Source organism: Papilio machaon, chromosome 9, assembly GCF_912999745.1.
Source record: "Papilio machaon chromosome 9, ilPapMach1.1, whole genome shotgun sequence".
Classification (NCBI taxonomy): Eukaryota; Metazoa; Arthropoda; class Insecta; order Lepidoptera; family Papilionidae; genus Papilio; species Papilio machaon.
In genome coordinates this window covers 4,828,238-4,849,483 of record NC_059994.1, presented here as the reverse complement: position 1 = coordinate 4,849,483, position 21,246 = coordinate 4,828,238, and the positions used below count along the sequence as shown (strand labels likewise).

Genomic DNA, 21,246 nt, shown 5'->3' with positions numbered 1-21,246 from the left:
TGTTGTTATTCAACCACGTTTTATACGCGTGGTAATGCAGCGTTCTGCCTATAAACAATTAAACAAGCGAACTCAGTGTGAGACCGTATGTAAGCACGTAATGTGTGTATTCGGTAATTGTGGCGGTAACATAACGGAAAGCAGTACGTGACTGTAATACGCTAGAAAGAAAAGTGCCTATTTTGTTCTATTATAATTTATGATGCATCTCAATCATGTAAAGCCGGCTGATATTGCCTATTCGTTTGAGGAGCTTCCGAGGGGCGAGCCAAATCTCACCGTCCATTCCCACTTCCAATCTTGATGTTATTTTGAATTATTGTTTAGGGCTACTAAGCGATCCCGGCACGTAAATATTTCGATTTAAACCGAATCCCCTTTTGTTTTGTAAAACTGTTTACGTAATTCTACGCGTTATGCTTAGGTGTTTAATATAAAGAAATGAAACTCCTTTTCAGAAAAGCAAGGAGCACTGCCGACCTGGCATCCAGCCAAAGCTAAATTAGATAATGGAGTTTGCGTGCAAAAATATAGGAAACGGAGAACAAAGACAAATGGGGTCGACTCTGACTCCGGAACGATGAAATAAAATAACACGGGCCAGACTCAGTAAGGCCTATAGCTATTTCTTATGTCGGCACGTAATTTCAACACAGATTACATGTAGAATCTCAGCTCCCCGCTGAATGCCAAGACTTCGTTAAATAAAATATGCCTTGTTTTATATAAATTTGAATACCGATCTTCCATATTTATTGTTATGTCTTTGAGTTTAGTATTTTTATTCTTAATTTTATAATGGTTGATTATAGCTATTATTAAGCCACATTACAATCTTATTTGCTTAGAAAATGTCGTCGTTAAGTCGCATTTATTTTCAACTCGTTTTAATTTATTATCTAAATTTTATTATTTCTCATATCTAAAAGCCTAAATAAATCCCACCAAAATCATCATAAAAGCATTTTATTATGATAATATTAGGAGCGTATAATAATTGAAACATGATATCGCAGGATTGAATCAATCACTCATATATTTTAGTAAGTCATCTCGCGCTAACAACATTAAGGGGACGTAATTAATGAACTCGGTTTTGTGCTTATTTTGTTTGAAAAACAAAATTTCAACTTTGGAACCCAATTGACTAAAGCGAGGACGTCCATTCGCGTTATTATACAAGATGCAAAATCTATGTGATTTTGAACTGAGAAATGAGAAATATTAGCAGAGTAACAAATAGCGAAGTACATAAGAATAGAATTACAGACAAAGTACTTATCGTAAATAAAAAGCTTTATTTTTGTTATGATCTATTCAGTTGTCAAAATTTTTCGTCATATTAATTTGGAGCCTCTATAAATCTGAACGGACTTTCTTTGTATTACAAAAGCTGTAACGCGCAACACCGCGCGCGCGGCTTTAAAAAAAAATCTTAATTTGTAACCTATGTATTCATCCAGACTAGGTTTTACATCCATGCCAAGTTACATCGAGATCCGTTGCACCGTTCTGGAAATATAATGTTCGTAAGAAACGGGATTCTTACCACGATTAGGCTTACGAACATTATATTTGTAAAAACCACGAAAGTTTGAAGTTATATGTTCTGGAAATATGTATCTTCTAAAAACATCCATCTACTCGTATACATCTAAACTTTATTAGTAAGAAGTAAGGTTTGTTATACGCAATACTTAAATAGCTAGTCTTGTAAGAACAGTTTATAACCCAGTTTGTTATTCAACCACATTACCAAATTATACAATCAAATACCAAAACGTGAAAGCAGTATCAGTAATGTCGCATAAATTTGCGTATAATGTTGCTTATCACTTAATTACGGTAATTACACCGTATGAATGATCAATGGCCGTTCTGGATAGATGAAAGAATTTATAACATGCACGGCTAAAGCCGGCCGGGCTAAATAATAAGGTTGTGATGCTGGCAACAATGATTTATTATATAGCTCTCCTCGACCGCTCGAATGAACCACATGAAAAATGATCTCAGTTATTGCTAACGGCAACTCTGCAGTTGACGCTTTGTTTAAGCACAAATGACTCACACTATGAACTTGTTATTTTGGCCGACTTGTGTTTTTACTAGATTACGATGGAACGCGGCCTACGTAGATGTCGTCGCAATATGACAAATCGTCTGTTTCGATCTCGGAAATGTAGGCGGCACTAATGTCTTATTTTATTATATATTATATATGTGTCTCATTCCTGCGATATGTTACATTTTAATACAACCATTATGTATAAATTATTATGCTTATACTTTTATTTTGCTCTTTCATATTCCTTGCTTTTTTCTCAAAACAAACGTATTCGTTAGACATATATGGATAATGATGACTTAAATTGCTCAATACCACTTCTGACAATACGAAAATTAGTTCAAACGTAATTTTCTAAACAACATTGACTATACTTTGACGATATTTAACTTTTGTTAACAACGAAAACAAGTGTTTTTTATTTAAATGTAACCTTCAGTATAGTCGAGATCTGGGTCAGAATTTTTATAAGATAAATTTTATAGTAAAAATCGTTAAAGTTCCCCATTCAACTTGGAGTACTTAAATGGAGTTAAGGGCGATTGTGTTTTTTTCTTCGCTCGGCCCGTAACGGTCTAATTGTCACTTCAATCCAAACGAAGAGCGCGAAACGCTCGTGATAAGGGTTTCTTTTCTCCACGATGCCGGAAATTAATTGTCACCGAACGGAAAATAGGGTGAAAGTCCAATTAATTATTACTCACTTCATTTATTTAATCCGAAAGCCTGAGGCTTCCTTCTGATATTAATGTCCAGGGTGTCAGGCTAATCTTGCAGATACTTTTGAAGCGTTATTTCATTACAATTTACTAGCCAACCGAAACGTTCTCTGGAGTATTTACGCACGAAGTTTTTTTTTCAAGTTTGGAGTTTTAAATGTTATTTCCTGTGTGCATAATTTCATATATCTTACCGTTTTTCTTACATGCGAAACAAAACGTCTAATCATGAAATGATAGACCGTGAGCATACAAAATTACGTGAAAAAACAAAACAAAAATTATATAAAAAACAATATACAGTGTGCCTGGGAACATGTACATTGGAGTACGTTAACGGAATACCATGGCTTTTTGAGATATTTGAATAAATGTAAAATAATTTGCAAACTTTAAAGCCCTCTAGCGGCTAAACGAAACAACTTTGGATAGAGGTAATTAGGGTTAAATCGTCATAATTCTGGACCAAAGAATCTGTTGTACTTGTACTTTGTACACGTCATTCCCGGACATCCTGTATAATATTATTAATATTTTCTTCTGGATACAAGTTTAAGTTTCTCTAAAAAATATAAACATATTTTTATATTTTCCAAACTTCTTAAGGGTCGTTTATGTTTTGTTCCTAAAGTTTATCTTGAGGCTTGTAACAAGATTATTATTTGACGCAATTACATACCCTATTTTGAAACAAAAGGGTCTTAACATCATCAACTTTTGTATCTAAGCAAAACTTTTGTTTAAAATTGGCGAAAGTTTGAATGAAGTGACTTACCTCGGGGCGTTTTCTGTCGTCATCTGCGATGATCCCACCAACTTCGACAAATAAAAATGTATATTAACCCAAGACGTTCTCATATGTGTAACATGAAAACCAATGAATATAACATCATAATTTACTTTTGTTATGTTCCTATGTCCGTCTCCTAGTTCTAAGCTACCTCGCCATCAATTTTCAGCTAAATCAGTTCGACCGATCTTGAGTTATAAATAGTGTAACTAACACGACTTTCTTTTATATATATAGATAAATTATAACATTTTCATTAGCGAATTGAGAATATTTGCTTCATCATCATCATCAGCTCACTATACGTCCCCACTGAGGGGCTCGGAGCCTACCCTAAGTTAGGGGCAACTAGGCCGTAGTCAGCCACATGGCCCACTGCGTTTTGATTGACTTCACACATATCTTTGAATGTCTTCTCAGATATGTGCAGATTTTTAACATTATTCGGATAAATATACATATGTAAAACGAAAATCGAAAAACACATTGGTAAATAATGGGATTCGAACCCAGGACCTGTCGATTATAAGTCAAGTGCTTAACCGCTGAGCCACCGATGCCTGCTTTGCTTACTAATTCAAAGTACTTAAAAATATTTCAATTACTTTGTTAATAAATATCTTAAGTTTATACGAAAAAGGGGTTTATAATAAATTGTACCACTTGGCAAAATTGCTGGCTAAGAAATCTGTATTTAATGCAAAACTTTTTACACCAAAATTCATATTAGCAAAGCATATTCTGCTTGCACAATGTCTGGCAAGTTAACAAACAAAGGACATTAGCGTTTTAATGTGCGCCCTGGGGGCAGTATCGCAGTCCTGGTGTCTCCGGGTCTAAAGAACAATTTCCTACAAGACTCCCTCGCTTCTTTAATTCCGTAATCAGTAAGCAAGAGGAGCCAGAGTCAGTGATTATATAAATTACGCACCTGAGGGTCATATCATTAGAATAATTAATTAGCGTACTGTTGACAAATTACACTAATTCTGAATATACGTGTAGGCGTAACATATTGCTGATAATTTTACCCTGTAGGATTTTCACGTCCTAAATTGGAAGCTTTTAGGAACATAATGTTAGAATGTTGATAATTAATATGAAAATCTCTTTAACGACATACATTTTTCTGTGCGTCCCCCAAGTATGTCCTTCTCTATTAAAGGTAAGCAACGCATTTTCAATTGTGGATGTCTATGGGTAATGATCGATTCGCTATTTCTGCTTATTAATGTAGCCGCTTGCTCTTTTGCCACCTTATGATTTAAAAAAAAAATCAGTTTAATAAATACAGTGCTTTTTGTATCTCTATTATCTTAATATATATACTTTCATATGAAATATAGCGACGACCTAAAAATAAAATACACAAGCCTTATTGTTCTAAAAAAAGTTTCGTGCTTAAAGTAGCAAGAAATTTACCTAAGCTTGAAAAATGTGGCTTACAATGCTTTGCTCACATAAACACTTTTATGTGCATACGTTAAGCAGCGCTATTTTTAATAACGAGTTGTAAGAGATTTAATTTCAGTGCAGAGATTGTTTTAAATGAAGGCAATGAGACCGTTCCCGCGACCGCGCTCGCTGCATTTGCCCCACTTTATTGGAGTAAAGGAAACATTTATTACATGTTAAGAGCCCCTTTACGTCTATACCGTTGCCAAGGATCTAATAGAGTGTAAACGTACACGGAATAAATGCATAAACCAAAGTTGTAATTAATTTTCATTGAATTGCCCTTCATATTTATTCATAGATGCTCGGTATTAACCCTTGGCGTGCATAGAAATTATTACATCTCATAAGATTAATTTTAATAAGACTAGTTTAGTAAGAATTTCACCTTTTGGCAAACGATATGAAAATCTTCGTTAATATTACATTAACACTTGTATTGCCACTTGACTTTTTTTAATTTTTTCACCAACTAATACAAAGTTCTTTGTTTAAAAAATTAAATGGAAGGTTTTTATTGGTTAGGGACATCAATGAATTTCATTCTCCCCTTTTAATACTTTAGGGAAACGCGTCCCCTTCAAGTATACGCCTTCCCGTTTTCCTATAAGCATTAAATTTGTTTTCATCTTTGTATGTATAAACTTTTTTACAGCTAAAAGGTCAGAAATGCGTGGGTTATGAATTCGGTACTTGAATAAATCTATTTTGAATAAAAAGCTTTGATAATAGGCAAACATAAAAAAACATAAAAAGTTGTGATTTTTATTTTTTTTTACACATAAAGTGTTGAATACAAATACAGTATCTTAAATAAATCTGACAGGTTATAATAAATTAAAAATTATCACTTACGCTCCTATGCGCACTGTTTATCTTCAAGAATATAATATTAAAATAATCATCGCCTCTACTAAGCGTTGATCTATATTAATAATACCTAACACACTATCTTTACAGATGATATTAGAAAACGTTCTTTTAGACTTATTTCTGACGTTCGTTAGTCAGAAATTCCCTTAACAAATTCCTATCTCTCTATACTATATATAATATATATACTATACTATAGCAACTGATGTCAATATATTTAGCTACATTTGCAACATTTAATTCGAAATAAATATGTAAATGCACGTCTAATGAATTTGCATGTATTGGCTGTTCCACCTTGGGGAGAAGCTGGCGGACTCGCCTGGGGTTTACTACTGACTATAAATAAGGCTCCACAGTCCAAATATCCGGCAACGGACTAATTGCTACGACACTTAATCCACTAAAATAAAACGGAAAAGAAATTAAACATTCACTTGCATTAAACACACCGCAGTAATTGGCTATTCGAAACTGGTAATGGTTATTTTTCAAACATAAATATATTCATAATATATGACTTATATCGGATTATCTATTGTCTGGAATTGAAAAAAACTGCACAATTTTTTTTGTATAAAGGCTACTTTGATTCAAACATTAATCGGAGATTAAATATATAATAAGATTCACAATGTATAATCCCAAAATGCATAATTAAAATTTCAGAGACATTAGAAAAAAAGGACATTATATTTGAGTTTCTATTGGTAAAATGATAAAATTGTAGTTAATCCCTTGTGGCTCAGCAGACATACGCCTCGGTGGTGGCTGTTTCCGACATGATATAAATAGGGCGGTGTTTGCCCCCGACTTGATTAATCACGGTTCCCACCTGCGCGGGCTTTGCCTGAACAGAGACACTATACCAAGGAAATGCCAGAAAAAAACCTTGAACGTCATTAGTACACCTAAAAACATTTTGAACATTTATTTAACACAAATTAAAGATTTAAATGTTTTTAAATGTTTCGCCAAGATATAATAACGTGACCTCATTAAATGATTCAAAAAATTTTAGCTATTAAACTAACTTTCAGAGTTCTAACTTTGATTTTATATTAAATTTAAACATATTTAAAACAAATTGAGAAATAATTAATAGCGTTTGTAGTTTTTCAGAGAAGAGCTCTTTATTGATATAAGAATATTAAAAATAGATTCGGTAGTTTTTCAATTAAAAGACAAGCATTAAAATATTAATTTTCAATATATCTTTTTCCTCAAATATATATTTTTTTAAAGTTCAACGAATATTACTTTGAGATAATTTTCTCCAAAAGATTTACCTTAAAAATCTTTCCGATCACAGCACATGTTTATAAATAAATAGTTTGGGGCGCGTCGCGTCGCTTCTCACTCCTCCGAGGCCAATTAATCACGGGCACCACCTGTGACTGCACTTTAATACCGCCAGATCGCAAATATATACGAAAACAAGACAATTAAAGTTATACAATACAACAATATATATACATACAACTTTTCTTTATCAACGTTCCTTTAACCGATTGCAGAGAAATCTAATCAAATAAAAAGATTCGATGTAACATTCTTCCGGTTTGCATTTTGCTCGATGAATAAGAGGTAGGTAAAAGTGCTTATGCTTTGTGTCCATCTGCATTTCTGCAGCGCGACGGCGGCGCGCAGACGCTCGTAAATAATCCTATGGACCTGAAAAACGTTTCACTGAATCCAATAAAATACGTATCCGCAGAGACTACGCCGCAGTGAGCTCGTTACCACGCCTAGACGATTTATTGAGATTTGAAGGCTGAAATATTGTAGGTATTCCATTTTTAAAATTCTCTATGAAATTATACTTCCTCCAATTCTTTGTCAAATTTTTATCTAATGCCTATTAATTTATTGAACGAAGACACGAAAGGCTTCGATTACGTACATCCGATACAAGGTTGGCGTATTCTTTACCGGGAACCCGATGCCTACTACTCAAGGAATACCCGGCGTCTTCGATTACTTCGTAAGGGTTCCGAAAATTTGCGTTATATACTTGAATTTGGGGCCTCATCTAAAGCTATTTACCTAAGGTATAATGTTACCTAGTTTTATTAATAAAATAACATCAAAACCATGCTAAGTTAACGATTGAAATACATTAAGTCATTATGGTAACGATACAGTCAAAACTTTGGGCAATACCATGAAAGAAAATTGTACTTTTTCTTGTTCGAATGACAGTCGAGACGAGTTGGTCTAATTTGGAAGTTTAACGACCGTCGAACTACAGTTAAGTCGAAAATAGAGCAAGAGAGCCACGTAACTGTGTTACCATTGAGCATTTTAAACGAAAGCCATTTAAACCTTATTTACATTTTAGTATTGGAATTAAGGTGTAAATTAAAATACATTTTCATGGCGCACCGAGCGAATACTGTAAAACATTTTGCTTAATCTTTATTATGAATGTGAATCTCGTTCATGGCCCGAGGCACTCGCGTTTCACGTGATTTGGGACACACAATGTAGTAAAGATAAGGTGTTCCCTTCCAAGCCACTGAGTCTATTGTCAATCTCTCACGCAGCTTGGCATCGGCGCTTGGCAAGTCGAAAGGGATCGCCCAACGGCCAACGCTACGCTCGTATAAGTCCTTTGGGATTTCACTACTTTGTAATTACACAGATAAGTTGCCTTGTCATACGCACACATCATACTCTCCTAAAAAAGCCAACACTTTTATGAATATATTACTTGAAAGCTTTCGAAATATAACTTTTCTATAATACTAAATCTTATTACTTTTAAGAAGACATAAAAATGAATAAATAAAAGTTTAACGATCAAAAATAAAATATTGGTTTATCTTTGCATTATAGAAACATTTATAAAATTTAAGTACCTATAGCATGTGAAGGTAATCCTTTCAGTATTATTACAAATATCTTTTTAAGTCTGCAATTAAGGCCAAGCTCTCGGATAAGCCATCGAGCAGTTTGCCAAGCGACCGCCGATGAACGCCATTACAGTGTGTCACCAATAAATGAATATTACGCCGTAATTTATTTCCTTTGGCTCTATAAAGTAAAATTTCACAAACAATATTAGTCATAAAAGTAAAAGATTTATGCAAGTTCATACTTTCATGCGCGATAAAATGATAAGCGAAAATTTAGACAGTTTAGTTCTCCTTTAGTGAAAATGGCTTCCTTTAGATAGAGAAAACGTATAATGGAATGCAATAACTCTTGACCGGGTGTGCGAAGAAATAACAGTGTGTCATATTTCACAACCCTCCAACATTTTTATAAAAGCGGACCATCTGCTTTTGACCCCTCATTCTTTTTGTTTCACGAATTATTTCAGTATAAGTAATAAAAGCCAGATGTAAATCTAAGCTTTCGTGCTATATAGTTTTACATTAAAATTTAAATCGTAGTTTACGTTTTTAATCTGATCAAATAGTCATTAACGATTTAGGTTGATGTTCAGTTTCATTAATTCATAATTAAAAACCTTTTAAAATTACTATTTCCTTTTCTTAATTTTTATATTTTACATTTGTAATTAAAAAATAAGTAAATGTGCTTTTTCTTATCATGGTACTACACACATATTGTAATAATAACCTCGCGTACTTACGTAAACTGTTCCACTTAGGTCTTTATAATAAAAAAATACTCCAAAAACTAGCAAACGCTGCCACCTTAGTAATTTGTATAGCTGCTCTTTTGTTACTCTTTGTATTAAGTTGTTAATATAAGTGAGTGATATGCTTGGTCAGATAGCATAAGATTAAAGTAATTTTACATACATCTCATATAAACATAGGTTACCTACTCAATGAAATTCTATCTAAATTATTTAAAGTTTTGTGAGACACTATACCACCCTAATTAGAAATCCTAGATTAACTCAGGTGTATTATGAAATTAGTCGGTACCCAGACCAAAATACACACGAGTTATGCCGACCGTGATCTTCAATTAGTGAAATACTATCTCGAAAACTCTCGGTAAAAGTAAAATTTTGATTCAAGCTGCGCATCAGATTATCCTATCTTACATAAAGCACTTTTGAATCTTAGATGAATTTTCATATGGAAATTTGATAACATTGTTAATATAAAACGAATTTAGTGAAATTTTCTTTTTCTGTATATTCCTAGAAATGTAAATTCTCATGTTTATTTTAAGCGAGTTTCACAAAATGAGAGGAAATTTGATTAAATATATCATCATTTGGTATAATATACACAAAAAAACAAAACTATAAATTTCGTTGTATCATCACAATACAAATGTATTCCGTGACTATTAAAAAGTTATTTGGGTTAAAATTCGTGAGCCATCACTGTTTTTAAAATTTAATCATGCAAGTTATGAAGTAAAAGATTAATGTACTAAGTTTTTATTTTTTAATGGTTCAAATTACTTTCAAACATGACTGTATTTTCTAGTTTATCTTAAGTAATGTAGAGAAAAGAAAATGTTTATGAAAAAAGGAATCTTAATAGAGGTGGACGAAAAGCTGTGTTCATAAAAACTTTTGGGGAGTGAACGTGTAAGGAATAAGCGTTACAGGAACTGGGGTGACTGCGGTCATTCCGCTAAACGAAGATCAGAATCGCAAGCTGTTAGCATAGAGATTGCGATCGAATGGAAGCCGCCTGAAGTATTCCATCCCGAAATCGAGGGGCCCCGATATTGCGGCTCACCCAAACAGCCCTTTCTCCACATTTTTCTAACATTGCCAATGTTTCCATTTTGGAAACACAGCGCAGTGCTAAGCAGTCAAAGAATTATATTCACTTCCCACTTAGGATCAAATATAGTAAACTGTCACCATAAGACCTCAAATATAGCACGAATTTATGACAATTGTTCGACCTAATTGCTTTGTGGACTTAGTCACGATCAATAGTTGATCTTGAATATAAAAACAAGTTCTTGCCAATTTTTCCTACACCCATTAAATTTTGTTTGAATAAGCATTTTTGTCATTTGATCGATGGCCTTTTGTCCATAACGTCCCTAAAACTTTTCAAAGTTTTCTTTTGATTTTATTACATCCTTTTTCAATATTTGCGTAAAGCATTCTGTGTTATTCGAAGAAAAATAACAACCCATTAATCATTTTTTGTAAATTTTGTTTACGAAATACCATAACAATCAACAGTGACGTAAGAATGATGAAGAATACTTTTAATATCAAGAACACAACATCGAATGATTGACTCACGCTTGAATTTCTTTAGAATTTTTTTCTTTTCCTTATTGCCTATTAAAATCAGACTTTGTAAGTAATGTTTGTAAAGGACAGAGCAGTGCTCATGGAGAGGCAGTGATGCTATGGAAGGTGCCAATATATTTCCTGACGCCTGAACGGTCAGGTAATTGTGCTTGAAACTTATCTCAGAGGGCGAACGTGAGTGGAATACCAAGCAGTTCGTTGGTCTTGTGCAAATAACAAAGGTTACACTCAGTGTTTACATTATTAAAATATACCTTATCATTTAAAACACTGTTTTCTACAAAAACAATTGACTGTTATCATTAATTCATCAAACCATTTTTCTTGCCAATGTTAAATGAACAATGTACCATACATATATAGTATATAATAGAGAGTGTCAGTAATAGAGTAGGATTTGTGTTCTGTTGACTACAATACACTGTTGCAATACATCGGCAAGGTGCGCATTCGCCTTACCTTACATAAGCTCGTTGTAAATCACATAGTGACTGCTTTCTCTGACAATTCCCCGTAGCTTTATTATAATTAACTGCACTGTAATCACGATCATAATTATATATATTGCTAGGTCTATTGATATATTACAATACTAATTATTACTTGTTCAGTATCAAGTAATTTTTACGTATATTTATTAATAACTGTTAACAATATCTTTGCCCTTATGTGGGACCTACTTCACTATCTGGCCGAGATCACTATGTATGATAGCAAAATTAAAAAACATGCCTAAACCCATATGCTTGTTATAGCGACACAATTTTTGAAACTATTCCCTGTTATTTATAAGTCTGTTTCATAATTAAATAACAAAATTTATGTATTTAATCTGTGGCACTTGACTGTAGAAGTACTACAAGAAGTCAAGTGTCTCAGGGTAATGTAAAGCAAGAACGAAATGAACGAAAGGAAACTGTCGAGTGGTATCTTTTTATTTCTCTTACAAGTCGCCGACAGTCTGTAGAGCACCAAAGGTTGACTGAATCTCGCTGACGTAGACTTTGTTCAAGTTATTTACTTGAGAGTGCGCTCATTAGCTAAATGACCGTATCTTATTGGAAGAGTAATCAAAAGATCTTACAACGAGAAAGTATCCTTTGAGGAAATAATAAATTTATACGAGTACTACATTTATAATTTAATGTTTTACAAAAGAACACTGCATTATCTTGTCTTTGACTCATGACTCATTTCTACATTTGTATCCCATGGTCACCAGTCATTTCAGCTTGGACTCCGTCAGAATTATACTTCTAAAGTGTGCTAATTAAACGATACTATAGAATAACTTATTCTATTCAGTGTTCTATTTTGGCTTCATGCAGTTTTAAATAAACGTTCAACCGAAATAACTACGCCAATGTTTGTAAATTGAATTATAGTGAAAGTTGTTTAGGTTAACATTAGTAATTTATTTTGTTATAGTGTGGACACGTTGAAAAAATGAATGAAAGGAGATTAAAAAATTAAAATAACGCCGCGAATGTGAGCGGCAGTGTCCGTCGGTGCCGGTCCCAGACGGACTTTTACCGTTCGTTCAGAATGCGTGTATGCGTAGATGTATGAATGTAGAAGAAGCGAGAGAAGGGTGTCAGAACCGCGCCATATGGATGTCCGTGGTCTCTGCCTACCACTCTGGGTTACCGGCGTGATTATGTTGTTGTTGTTGAACTTTGTTATTTTCCTTACATTTAAGCTAATTAGTAAGTCATTCTTATTATTACAATAAAAATATATCGAATTAGTAGGAATTAAAAAGTATGTAATCGTATAATACGAACTACATAAGTACCAATTTTAATTTAACAATGTAACTCAGTACATACGTCGTTCTCTTTTGACAGCATATGATATTTTGTAAACAGATTACATACACATATATATAACTAGCTTTTACCCGCGACTCCGTCCGCGCGGAATAAAAAAAATTGTAAACGGGGTAAAAATTATCCTATGTCCTTTTCCTGGTTCTAAGCTACTTGCCCACCAAATTTCAGTCAAATCGATTCAGCCGTTCTTGAGTTATAAATGGTGTAACTAACACAACTTTCTTTTATATATATAGATATACATCCAATTGTTATTCTCATTAATTACTATGTGAATCAATAAGCTACACAAACGATCTAGGTAATCGATTTCTGAAATCGTAATGTTTTATAAGTCTGTAGATTATAACATATCTAGCATGGCGGTCGGTTGTTAGTAATAACAAATAAAAACAAGTTTAAATTAGTTTGAACTCGAACTCCACAAATGGAAGCCGCGTCCCCGGAGTGCGATCGGACAGCTATAATTAAGAACGGCGCCGTTGCTTCATAACATTTCTACTTCTTTCGATTTTTCTAATGAAACTTTCAAGAAAAATGTTGCTCAGTTGTATTTTAAATTATAAATCTACAAATAAATCAAACCTTGATAAAAGGAGGCTTGGAGAGAAGCGGAGGTAGGAAAGAAGATGTGAAGACTTTCGTATCTACTTGTCCTATTTAGGATAAAAAGAACTGATTCAATTTTTCATTTTGTTAATATAAAAGGTTTACCTACAATTACATACATGTGAATACTTAAGTATATCTTAGAAACATTCTAAAAAAATTCAAATTCAATTATTTTCACACTCACGACACATTTCAAGACGATTCAGATTAGAGAATACAATGGAAACAAGCATAATGGCGTACATGGGATGTTAATATAATAACAATGCATAAAACTCGGGGCCAAGGGACGCGGCGGGAACAAAACCGATATACGTTTATTCCTTGACAGCTGAGCTCTTAGGTGATTGTGGTGGAAACTTTTATCGGATGTCGAACGTGCGCGAAATAGCGATTCCCGCGAGCTCACCTGTACACAACGACAAACATTTCTATCTTGATAAGGCCGCTTTCTAAAATTAACTCCATTGATACTCCCGCAACCATTTGCACGTTGACTAGATTATTTTTGTGATTCCCATAGCAATAAATATACTTTTTTAGATGTTTTCTTTAAGATAAACGGAAAATCGTTTACAGCAATGACATTAAATCAATTACCCACCTTTATTATATAAAATTCAGTGTTAATACCTTGCCCAATTTGGTTACTATATCTCTACGACAGGTTTTAGACGGCTGAATAACTTCACCAATTTTGGTCATCAATAACGCATTATTTTACCCTCAAGTAGGCGATAACAATATATTTTATTAAAAAACTATGTATAGATATTCTTTTCTTCCTCTTGTTATAATAGATTAACTTTAATTTTATGAAAATAATAAAATGTTAAATACTAACCCCATAAAATAAATGCAGCTCAACCATTATGTAACTCGGGGTATGAAAATCGAAAGTCCTTGAACAGTCTAAAAACATACACACTATTAAATTATATCGGGCAAAAAGAGAACTTTCTAAGAGTGCTCTTGAAATATTACTCAAATATATTCGAACAACTTTAACAATTTGATTTTCCTAAGACAGATTTCTCCATCAACCGTTTATGGTAACGCCCCCTTATAACTCACGATTAATTGCAAAAGCTTTCAAAATCAACTTATCAGATAATTTCAACGAATAATAAAATAGTTAAATAATAAATAACATGCGTCATAATTTTTATATCGTAACCTGGTAGTGTATTTTTATCAAGTTACCGAGAGATATGAGAAAAATATACGTCCGAGCAAACAAAGCTACGAATATGAGATGGCTCATAATAAATTTCTAGACCACAAGCACTACATATTACTTTACATTCATTCCTATCATGTTCAAATAAATGCAAGACAATGCATCTCAACCGGCCGTCTGTTACACAGTCGTTATTATTTTGTAATTTATATTTAAAAACCATGCATGAATAAGATTGTTTTTTATTTATTTCTATTAGAGTGCATGATCAAATTATTAATATTTTCTTTTCAGTTTGCTTATTAATATTAGATATAATTATATCCGTAAGTACATTTTGAAAGATAAATTATCGGATATTTATTTATACTACATTCTAGCACGGTTAGTACTCTAGCATCATGGCGGATCTTCATTCATTTTGAAAACTAATATTTTACTATCATTTTGTTTAATTAGCATTCGATTTCGATTACATATTATTGTAATATTTTAATTTATTGAAAAGGAGAATACCTTTATCTATATTATCTTGCCAAATTTTCCTGACAAAGAAATTTTAGCGCATATAAATCTCTCAATTACGGCACGGTAAAATATATAGCCGAAGAAGAACGCGACTAGCGAGGGGGGTTTTCTCAAGTGAGACGTAGGTACACTGGCTCGAACGTAGCGCTCATGATATCTGTAATGGCCACTCGAGCTATCTGTTCAACCGTTATTCTCAACAAATCTTCCATATTGCGGCCAACTGAACTTCAATCAATATACTCTATTACACTTGCAGTTTACTTTACAATTTGAATTCGCTTGTGAAGCTTTAATTTTTTTAACAACGTGCGTTATTTGTGTATATTCGACAATTAATTTAAATACATCTAAAATCAAATGAGTGATGCATGTTATGTCTAAATATATTTTTAAATTATACGTCTAAATTTTACGTTGCCGTAAATATTAAGATGTATGTAAGCTTTCGTCATACGTTAAATATTCAATCACGAAACACTTTGATCGTATACGAAAATAGGGTTGTCACAAAATGGTACGCTCGTGCCCGCGATTCCGGAAATATATTTATCGAGCAATATTTGCGTCCAGATTTGCGATAATTTCAGTTTTCTATATGAACTTTGTGCTAACATAAATATTATTTTATATTGAAAATAAATGAAATATGTTCTACATTTATAGCTTTAGATATGGCTATACGATATAATGGAGCAAGTTCTATGTAAAAGTACTCTGTGTCATCGTTAATTCACGATTCCGGTGGAGTTACAAAGAAAGGTTATTAATATCGTTGTGCACATTCGTTAGTGCAAGGTGGCCTGCTTTGTTTCCACGTTAACAAACTTTGTCGTCTTGTTAAGAAAGCTGTTCATTTCGTCGAAATTTGCTGATACAGTTTATGAAATGATATTTTTTTCAAGATAAATGCAAAAAACATTGTAACTAGTCATAGATATATTATGTTTAAATTCATTCTATTATAATTTCAAAAAATTGACACAGTTACTGCTGCACTAGAATCATTTTATGTTTACTTAAGCAGTCGTTTAAGGTAGATTTTTCATTATCAAGCTAGATGGAGAAGGGAATCCCTAAATAACTACTTTATTACTTAGAGTGCGATAGTTAGGGTCGCTTAATGGTCACATAATCTATATAGTACATGCTGACTGCATGTATACAACTTTACACCGAGTGTAGCAGTATGTTAGGAAACGCATTTCTTGTTGATATGAGCATTATATTGCTTCATATAACTGTGATTAAAGGAAATTACAATTTTCTTAAAACAAATGATATGTTAATTTTGTTTAATGGCGGGATCAAGGAAGTTATTCTGAGCACAATCGGAAAGCGGTAAAGGGTAACTGACGCCGATACTCCGTTCGCAAGGTGGAGGTGGCGAGGTGAATAATTGCCACAATCATTGCCTACCCAACTAAGCAGTGATCACGTTGACGCAGTCTGAACACTATTACTAATACTATAGCTTTTATTTCTTAATTTTTACATTTTACGAGCGCCAATTACAAAATGGTTAAAATTAAACTTTTTTGCGCGGCAGTCATATAAATCACTACCTAGTATATTGTTAGATATTTGATGCAAAAGTATTTTAAAAGAAATAAATTAACAGCGAAATAGTGAATTTAACTCCACTTCTAAATAATCCTCGCAATAGGATAAACTCAAACCGAACGTAAATAAACAAAAATGTCAGACGTTCCGCAATGGCGGATGGAAAGAGACTGCCTCGAGCAGCAGCGCACGCTTCCTTATAAATCCTTTTTTTTGTGTGGCTACCCTCAACAGTCCTAACATTTGTGTGGCTACTCTCAACAGTCCTAACATTTGTGTGGCTACTCTCAACAGTCCTAACATTTGTGTGGCTACCCTCAACAGTCCTAACACGGCCTCTCCTGACATGAGACCGTCCTCGGGCTCGTTCTTCCAGCATCTTCAACACTGGAATTCATCTGTAACAATGGAATAGAGTCTTTCGATACCAGCTCGTTGGCAGGCGCAATGCGGGCGCGCTGCTCGCGACAAGCGCTGCACTGGCGCGCTGCTCGCGACAGGCGCTGCACTGGCGCGCTGCTCGTCGTCAGGCGCTGCTGTGGCGCGCTGATTGCAGACAGGCGCAGCTGTGGCGCGCTGATTGCAGACAGGCGCAGCTATGGCGCGCTGATTGCAGACAGGCGCGGCTGTGGCGCTGATTGTAGACAGGCACCGCTCAGGTGCGCTGATTGTAGACAGGCGCGGCTGTGGCGTTGATTGTAGACAGGCACCGCTCAGGTGCGCTGATTGTAGACAGGCGCGGCTCTGGCGTTGATTGTAGACAGGCACCGCTCAGGTGCGCTGATTGTAGACAGGCGCGGCTGTGGCGTTGATTGTAGACAGGCACCGCTCAGGTGCGCTGATTGTAGACAGGCGCGGCTGTGGCGTTGATTGTAGACAGGCACCGCTCAGGCGCGCGTTTCAGGGACCACACTGCCACAGGCCTTATAGATTAAATTTGCCTCAGTGTATTGGGTTACAGTGATCCAGTAGCATCTACATCGGATCATCAAACAGCACAGATCCAGTAACAACTACATCGGATCATCAAACAGCACAGATCCAGTAACAACTACATCGGATCATCAAACAGCCACAGATCCAGTAACAACTACATCGGATCTTCAAACAGCCACAGATCCAGTAACAACTACATCGGATCATCAAACAGTCACAGATCCAGTAACAACTACATCGGATCATCAAACAACCACAGATCCAGTAACAACTACATCGGATCATCAAACAGCACAGATTCTCCTCACCATGGCACCATGTAGGACAAGCGTCCCGCAGTTTGTCAGTCCTGAAAATACCCTAGAAGCATCATCTCCTGATATAAAAACGTCTCATACTCATAAAGGGCATCGATGACTATTACGACATAATGACATCCATCTGACTCAGGGAAAGGCTTTTAATCTTATCACGACTCGGCCTTACCTGACCCTCACTAATAAACTGATCGAGGTATTCAATTTCAGTTTGAAGTATAGAACACATCTTTAAATTAATTGAAAAGACTGATGTTGTCTTATTTGGCATCAAAACTTGAAATATAAAAATATTGGTTCGATCTTACCGCAGTACAAATTGAATAGATCGTGTCCACAATCCTGTCAGAGTAAAATACACAGACAGCGCGTGAGCCTCACTACTCACATATTCCCATGCAGAATAAACGGCTTGGTCCACGCTAACCTTGCTTCGCGAACACTGGTACGATTCTGATTTCAACTCAACTTACTGCGACTACAACGATTATCACGGTAACGATCTGACATTTTTCTCTTTGCATTTATTTTCACGAAAATGCAAACACAAACACAGAGTGAGCAAAGTGGATAGAATCACGCGGATCCTATCCCACTTCTGATGTTAGATATTTGATGCAAAAGTATTTTAAAAGAAATAAATTAACAGCGAAATAGTGAATTTAACTCCACTTCTAAATAATCCTCGCAATAGGATAAACTCAAACCGAACGTAAATAAACAAAAATGTCAGACGTTCCGCAATGGTGGATGGAAAGAGACTGCCTCGAGCAGCAGCGCACGCTTCCTTATAAATCCTTTTTTTTGTGTGGCTACCCTCAACAGTCCTAACATTTGTGTGGCTACTCTCAACAGTCCTAACATTTGTGTGGCTACTCTCAACAGTCCTAACATTTGTGTGGCTACCCTCAACAGTCCTAACACGGCCTCTCCTGACATGAGACCGTCCTCGGGCTCGTTCTTCCAGCATCTTCAACACTGGAATTCATCTGTAACAATGGAATAGAGTCTTTCGATACCAGCTCGTTGGCAGGCGCAATGCGGGCGCGCTGCTCGCGACAAGCGCTGCACTGGCGCGCTGCTCGCGACAGGCGCTGCACTGGCGCGCTGCTCGTCGTCAGGCGCTGCTGTGGCGCGCTGATTGCAGACAGGCGCAGCTGTGGCGCGCTGATTGCAGACAGGCGCAGCTATGGCGCGCTGATTGCAGACAGGCGCGGCTGTGGCGCTGATTGTAGACAGGCACCGCTCAGGTGCGCTGATTGTAGACAGGCGCGGCTGTGGCGTTGATTGTAGACAGGCACCGCTCAGGTGCGCTGATTGTAGACAGGCGCGGCTCTGGCGTTGATTGTAGACAGGCACCGCTCAGGTGCGCTGATTGTAGACAGGCGCGGCTTTTTTTTTTTTTTTTTTTTTTTTGTGACTGAGTAGTCACTGTTTGCCTTGAGAGGCATTTACAGTTTCACCGGGCTTGAGGTGGCCGGGCGCAGATGGCCGGCCGGGGACCTCGGCTTGGGCTGTCACTCATTACGCGTTTAGCATTCCGATTCAAGGGTGCCCGAGAGGGCCGAACCTCGGCTTGATCGGTTGCTATTATCTGATTGCTATTATTAATACAGCTAACATTACTACCACTTCGGAAAGCGTTAGCGCTGGGAGAAGAAGTGGCGGAAGAAACTCCTGCAACGCTTCTACTATTAATAGGAGAAAACCTGCCTGCTATGAGGCCGTATCGCGAGAATGATTGTCGCAGCCGACATCGACTGCGGCGTGTGATCTGTTTGTGATGTTTGAGCTTAGCCTGGGCGATAGTAATTGCATCGTCTTGAAAGTCAAGAACGTGCCTAGGTCTACGATAATCCCGACGAAACTTACCGAGCGCGATTGGATTGTAGGTGGCGGCACCTACAACTAGCGGATTAGGATGACCGACGGCAGAGTCAAAATAACGACGCGACGCCAACTTCAGGTGTTGGGCAATGGTGGGCAAGTCCAAGTCTATATGGAGATCGCTGTTGCGCATGTACCACGGGGCTCCCGTGGCTCTACGCATGAATCTATTCTGAATCACCTGAAGTCGATGTATTTGTTTCGGGGCGATGTGCGCGAATACCGGACTAGCATATGTCATGACGGGACGAACTACTGATTTATAGAGTGTCACCTTGTTCCGAAGGGACATTTTACTCTTTCTATTAATCAACGCGGAAAGACGACCTAGGATGAAAGCCGCGCGGTTCCTGACCCGGGTCACATGAGCGGAGAAGTTAAGTTTAGAGTCTAATATGACACCTAAGTATTTAACTTGGTCTTCCCAAGGTATTGGGCTGTCCATGAGTTTAATGGATGGAAGAACAGCTCCTTTCTGGCGTGAAAAGTAGAGCGCCGCGCTTTTGCTAGGGTTAATTTCGATCCTCCATTTCCGAAACCAGGCACCAAGTGTGTTGGCAGCGGTTTGGAGACGTCGACATATAGCATCGGGTTTGCGACCGGAAGTGAATATGCAGGTGTCATCGGCGAATAGAGCTAGCTCTACACCGTTTACGCGGGGAATGTCATTAGTGTAAAGGGTAAAGAGAACTGGCCCTAACACCGAACCTTGGGGCACCCCGGCTCGAACGGGGTGCAATTGAGAGCGCACTCCCTCGACGCGGTAGCGAAACGTGCGATTACTTAGGAAGTCTCGTATTATGCATACGAGACGGTCGGGAACTCCGTACTCATATAGCTTGTATATAAGCCCGTTGTGCCATACTTTATCGAACGCTTTTGCTACGTCAAGGAAGATAGCTCCGGTGCTAAGGCCGCGTTGGCGTTTAATAAGTATGTGCTCCGTTATGCGGTGCACTTGATTGGTGCATGAATGTTTGGCGCGAAAGCCAAACTGTTCTGCAATAGGCATCCCTTTTCTATCCATAAATGTACGAAGGCGGGCTAATATTAATCGTTCATAAATCTTCCCAAAGGTTTTGAGAAGGCTTATGGGGCGATAAGACGTGGGATTGGAAGGCGGCTTTGATGGTTTGAGGAACCCTATGACTTCGGCGTCCTTCCACTCGCTAGGAAAGACGCCTTTAGTCATTGCCGCATTAAAAATAGCTACAAGAAGTTGTATAATGGCAATGGGAAGTAGTTTCGCCACCCTATTGGTGATGCCATCTGAA

At 36.4% G+C, this 21,246-nt stretch overlaps 1 protein-coding gene across 1 annotated transcript in view; it reads right to left on the bottom strand.

Moving 5' to 3' along the window:
• Positions 1–18,314, bottom strand: part of LOC106717546 (lachesin) — a 76,342-nt gene extending 58,028 nt beyond the window's left edge. The window contains exons 1-2 of the mRNA XM_045679473.1: positions 18,255–18,314; positions 18,077–18,128 (exon numbers count right to left, since the gene is read on the bottom strand). Of these exons, the coding sequence (XP_045535429.1) occupies positions 18,077–18,128; positions 18,255–18,314 (112 nt within the window). The remainder of the gene's footprint in view (positions 1–18,076; positions 18,129–18,254) is intronic.
• Between the last annotated feature and the right edge of the window lie 2,932 nt (positions 18,315–21,246).